Here is a 6,000-nt window from a genome sequence, read left to right on the forward strand (position 1 = left end):
CGCTTGAGTATCTGTTCCAAAAACACAATCAATAGAATCCTATGTCCTACAAACCCAACTGCTTCGATAGCTTTTCTTAGTGGTGTTAAGGAAAATTAGTTGCGACCCTCATTACTTTCAGAGCAATGAATAATTATTGACTGTTGGTAGGTATCAGAGTATTTGATGATTTAATTGGGAGTGTTGTAAAATATAAGAAGAAAGATTGTATTCTTGGTATATGTGCCTATCCGCACGATCATAAGAATTGGTGAATTTTAACTTGGGAAAGTAGGATGTGTGAATAGGAAGACTTGGAACAAATTGACCCAAAACTGACCAACAACTTTTTTCCCCCCCACCTGGTAAGTGGGAAGAGGGAACATTTACACTCTAGCAGGTTTCCTGAAGTAATTATAAAGAGCAGGGACAATGTTGGGCCAGGCTCCCACCTTAAATAAGAAACCAAGACACTTTGAGTCGAGATGCACTTGAGCCAATACTTGTTATAGAAGATCATTGTAATCGCACTTATGGTTTCAGGTGCTCTCAGGAGAGCAGATAGAAAGACTGCAGACAATAAAACATTGGTGGTGATGAGAGGGACATTGTGAAGTAAAGGGCAGCATGATTTGACAGTAGGCTAACTACCAAAAATGATGGCAGTTGTCCAGGAGCTCAGTAACGAAGGGCTCTGGGAGTGGCTGCCATGAGAAGCGGTCACTGGTGAGGAGGACAGGAATTGGGGTTAATGGAAAAAATGAAGGAGTCTTGTTTTGTTGAATCCAATTGGCACCAAGAGAGCAGATTGTAAATAGGGTGTAGAACCTTCCAGAACATAACCTCACTCTCCTCTGGCTGTTTCATTTTGCCGGCACACAGAGCTCAGCCGCATCCGGCTGCGCTGTCACTTGTCCCCAGCCACCTTCTTCTTCAGAGTACTTACTGCTACTTGACAAAGCAGACACATGTCTCTTAAATGGTGCATTATCTCTCTCCCTCCACTTATTGGTGTGTTTGGTTATTTTTATGGATTATACATTTAATCTCTTGTGACACATAAGGGGGCTTCAAAAAGTTTTCAGGAAAATCACGTTATCTTTTTATTCCATTTTTCCACGAACCTTGTGAAGCCCCCACGCACCAAGATGTGTGGTTGTCAGTTGCCCTCTGGTCAGTGCCAGTTCAGGGTGACCTTATACCTACTGGAAAGGCATGCTGGCCAGTCCCATGCCACCTCCATGACAGTTAGGATGTTTGAGCCCCTTGTTTGGGCCAGTAAATCCATTCAGCTCAGCTCATTGTTTGTTCTCCTGAGCCCCCCTCAAGCCGGCATGATATTCTTTTCTTCAGACTGGTTTTAACTGAGACGTGTTCCAAGGAAGACATGCCCACCAGACCAGTGCCATATCTTCTGCAATTGTGAATTTTTGGTCCTACCACAAGTCAACTATATCTAGTATATTCTGTTTATATATCAAATGAGTCAGCCATGGTTTTTCTAGTCTATCTCCTTTCTCTTATCCATACTTATTTTCAATACTTATTATCCACACTTATTTTCAATCTGGAAGAGATTCTATTTTGGTATTTATCCCAGACGATGCATGTTTTCAAGCACAGGAACAATTTTGAGGTTGGCATAGGACCAGGCAGTGTTTGTTCTGCTGAGCGTAAGGTCACTATGGGTTGGAACCAACTCCACGGCACCTAACAACAACAACAACAACAACACGATGCATTTGAGATAGTACCAATGTATTTGAGATCTAGTACCAATGTATCTGAGATACAGTACTGATGTATTTGAGATATAGTCCCGATGTATTTGAGATATAGTACTGATGTATCTGAGATATAGTACTGATGTATCTGAGATCTAGTACCAATGTATCTGAGATATAGTATCGATATATCTAAGATATAGTACCGATGTATCTGAGATACAGTACTGATGTATTTGAGATATAGTCCCGATGTATTTGAGATACAGTACCGATGTATTTGAGATGTAGTACCGATGCATTTGAGATATAGTACCGATGCATCTGAGATATAGTACCGATGTATCTGAGATATAGTACCGATGTATTTGAGATATAGTACCTATGTATCTGAGATATAGTACCGATGTATTTGAGATATAGTACCTATGTATCTGAGATATAGTACCGATGCATTTGAGATATAGTACCGATGTATTTGAGATATAGTACCGCTGTATCTGAGATATAGTATTGATGTATCTGAGATATAGTACTGATGTATTTGAGATATAGTACCGATGCATCTGAGATATAGTACTGATGTATCTGAGATATAGTACCGATGTATTTGAGATATAGTACCGATGTATCTGAGATATAGTACTGATGCATTTGAGATATAGTCCCGATATATTTGAGATATAGTACCGATGTATTTGAGATATAGTACCGATGTATTTGAGATATAGTACCGATGTATCTGAGAGATAGTACCGATGTATTTGAGATAGTATTGGTGTCATAATAGGTAGGGGTAGGAAAGAAGTAGAGTATGCTGACTGTGAACACAAGTTATTTTCTCATAGCTCACACAGGGAAGAGATGTGGTTAACGCTTCAGATGGATTCAGATGGGTTCAGGATTCCTTTTTATAATAAAAATTATATGTCTTGAGTACCTACAAGTGTGCTGCAGAAAGTTTGTGGGAAAATAGTGGCATTCTTTTCAATTCTATTTTCCCAGGCACCTTTGAGCCTGTCTTACGATATCTAGATTATTTGGGACATTGTGCTCAATGCCTCAATAACATGTTCTTTAGTTCTCCAACAATCATAGAGAGATTCCATGCAGCTGCCACGCAGAACCTTGTCTGTCGAATACCACACAGTCAGGAAGCAACAGAGTCCACGTTCCACCGGGTTCCTCCGGCCATTGTGTCATATGCTCTTCGATAGGGCAATGACTGTGGACACACCGTGGCACTGTGCACTCATTCTCTGGGGATCAGGACCAGTGGGTGTTTGCATTTTCTTCCAAATTCCTAACAAAATGAAACCATGACATGTCATTCTCTTCCCATTGCAGGACTGGGAAAAATGTGAAAACGGAATAGCTGATTCCCTGGAGAAGCTCAGAACTTTCAAAAAGAAGCTTTCTCAGCCTTTCCCAGAGCACCACGAGGAGCTGCATGCAGAGCAGATGCGTTGCAAGGTAGAGGCGTCGGTTGGGCTTGGGGTCCTAACACGCATTTGGGATTTTGCTGTAATGACGCCTTTGAAACGATCCAGCCAAATCAACAAACAAATAAAAAGAAACGTCCAACCAAGAAAAGCCCAGGACGAGATGGCTTCCCAGGGGAACTCGACCATGTATTCAGAGGAGACCTGTCACCGGGACTACACAAACTAGTCCAAAATAGGGAGCAGGAAGACAAACTCCCAAACTCATTCTCTGAAGCAAGCATAGCCCTGATGCAAAAAGCAAAGACAGAAAACTACAGACCAATATCCCTCATGAACATACACACAAAAAGTCCTCAACAAAATTCTGGCCAATAGAATCCAACAACACATTTTTAAATTGTTAAATTAAAAACAAAACAAAAACCACCAAAATACTGCCATCATGTTGATTCTAACTTACAGGACCCCTACTTAGGGTTTCCAAAGTGGTAAATCTTTATGGCGGCAAGAGGGCTATCTCACTCCTGTGAGGCTACAGGTGGGTTTGAACTGCTGACCTTGCAGTTGGCAGGCTAGCGCTTACCCTTCAGAGGCATCAGGGTTGCCCTTTGGAAAGAATAATCAAGCCAGCAGGCTGCCTTTGGGAAAGAAGAGTCAAGTCAGTTCCTGTTGCTGTCTCCTTGTACAGACAAGTTCCTGGTCTATCAGGCTGTGTCAGATAACTCTGATAAAATGATGTCATGTTATTGGAGCAGGTGAAAGTATAGATTGGTTTATGGATTACCCAGTAGAGGCAAAAGAAAACGTGAAACACACAAGCTAAAGGCAGTGTGAAGAACAGGAAAGGCAATCTTTGTCAAACGCCCACCTTGGGGAGTCATTCTCATGGAAATCTAGATAGCCCAGGGAAGAGCTAGGATTAGCAACCTGGAGAAATGTACCCTGCCTTCCTGACCCGTGTTTGAGACAAGCAGGTCCAGACATGATGGCTCTCGAGGGAAGCATGGAAATGCCTACTTCATAAGGTGCCCAGGGCCCTAGCCACTAAAGGTTATGATCAACACCTGAAATAGGAACCGGGCACAAACCCCAAAATAGTGCAGGCTACTCCCTGGACCATTGGCTCACCCAGACTGACCTGCTTTAGTCGCGGTTACACACCTGCAAGTTAGGGAACATGCCTGAGCAGCCGTTTTCTGCTGAGTTATCCACAGGATTCTACTAAAGCCAATCTTTGTAAAATGCCTTTTGTGCTCAGGTTTGTAGCCCAGTCGTTTGCAAATTGCTGCCCTACAGCAATTCTATGTAAAACTTCCCCAAACACCTGGCTTCTCTTCTCTCTTCATGCTGGCTAAGACGTCATAAGTGTTTTTAAAAACTGTGGTTGTTTTTGTTTTGTTTTTTAAAGATGTCTAGAAATGATGCAAAGTGTGAAGGGATGAATTTCCCCTCACTATTAAAATTCCATGATAATCTTTGAAAGTCTAAGGTAGGCAATTAGGGAGGAGTAGGGAGGAGGTAGTTTAGTTTATATCATGGAGCCTTGGTGAAGTAGGGGTCCAGTGCTTGGATTTTAACCAAAAGGACGTGGTTTGAACCTACCAGTCACCTCACGAGGACAAGTGTGTGGCAGTCTGATTGTGTCATGTTTGCAGCCTGGAAAAACCCGATGAGGCCATCCTGCCCTGTCCTCTAGGTCACTGGGATTCAGAGTAGACTCGGTGCCAGCGTTCTGGTTTGGAGTTTGTTTGTTTGTTTGTTAATACATCACACCATGGACAGTGAGTTTCTGGAACCGTATCTTCCGGGGGTGCATTCCAGAGTCTGTAGTGATGAAGAGGGGTGCCTTTTAAATCTGGGCTCATCTATGTACACAAGATCTTCATGAGAAAATGGAATTTCAAGATAAGAAATATCTCCTCACAGTTTTTAACAGTCTTATTGGCATATCATTCATCTGTCGTACAATCCAGAAGTCCAGTCATATGGAAAGAGTTGTACAATCAACTTTAGCACATTTTCTTCTTTCCCGTACTTATCATTATCTGCTCCCCATTTCCCCCCACCCCCACCACACCCCCAAGGAACTGCCACCCACCCACCCCCACTTAATCCAGTTACTGTCTCTGTAGCTTTTCTTTTCCTGGGTTTCATAACCTCACGCTTTTTGAAGCCTCCTCATACAGCAAATTATTACATAGAATTTCAGAGAGAAAAGAAGGCACTCCTTCTATGTACCGGCCAGAGTCCCTCGGTAATGCAGATGTTTAAGGTGTTTAATTGCTGACCAAGGGGTTGGAAGTCTAAGTCCACCCAGACAGTCCTTGGAAAAGAGGCCTGGTGACCTGCTTCCAACAACTCCTCCCTAGCAAACCCTACGGAGCGCAGTTCCACGCTGACACACCTGAGGTCACTGTGAGTTAGTGTTGCCTCAACGGCACCTGCCGCTGGACAGGGACCTGCAGGGGGTGGGGACCACATCAGAAGGGTGGTCTATAAGATTTATGCCCAGTGTTCAAGCAGAAATGTATTATTTTTTAAGGAAGTATCTTGGTAGTTTATCAAGGAGCCCTGCTGGCATAGGGGTTATGCGTTGGACTGCTAACTGCAAAGCCTGCAGTTCAGAACCACCAGCTGCCCTGCAGGAGAAAGATGGGGCTTTCTGCTCTGAAGACCAACAGGCTCAGGCACGCACAGGGGCACTTCTTCCTGCGAGTCGCTGCGGATCGCCAGGAGCTCGGCGGCAGTGAGTCTGGAGGTTTTTCGTTGTTGTTTTTGAGAATCAAGGGAAATAGAGGAAAGAGCTGGGAGGAAAAGGGCATTTATAGAGGTCTAGATAAAGACATGTACAT

At 43.3% G+C, this 6,000-nt stretch overlaps 1 protein-coding gene across 1 annotated transcript in view; it reads left to right on the forward strand.

The window, feature by feature from the left end:
- Nucleotides 1-6,000, forward strand: part of SYNE1 (spectrin repeat containing nuclear envelope protein 1) — a 326,773-nt gene that overhangs the window by 234,523 nt on the left and 86,250 nt on the right. The window contains exon 87 of the mRNA XM_045294717.1: nucleotides 3,051-3,176. Coding sequence (XP_045150652.1) covers nucleotides 3,051-3,176 — 126 coding nt within the window. The remainder of the gene's footprint in view (nucleotides 1-3,050; nucleotides 3,177-6,000) is intronic.

This window comes from Echinops telfairi, unplaced genomic scaffold (genome assembly GCF_000313985.2).
Source record: "Echinops telfairi isolate 266 unplaced genomic scaffold, ASM31398v2 ScPeMD7_3533;HRSCAF=4204_0, whole genome shotgun sequence".
Lineage (NCBI taxonomy): Eukaryota > Metazoa > Chordata > Mammalia > Afrosoricida > Tenrecidae > Echinops > Echinops telfairi.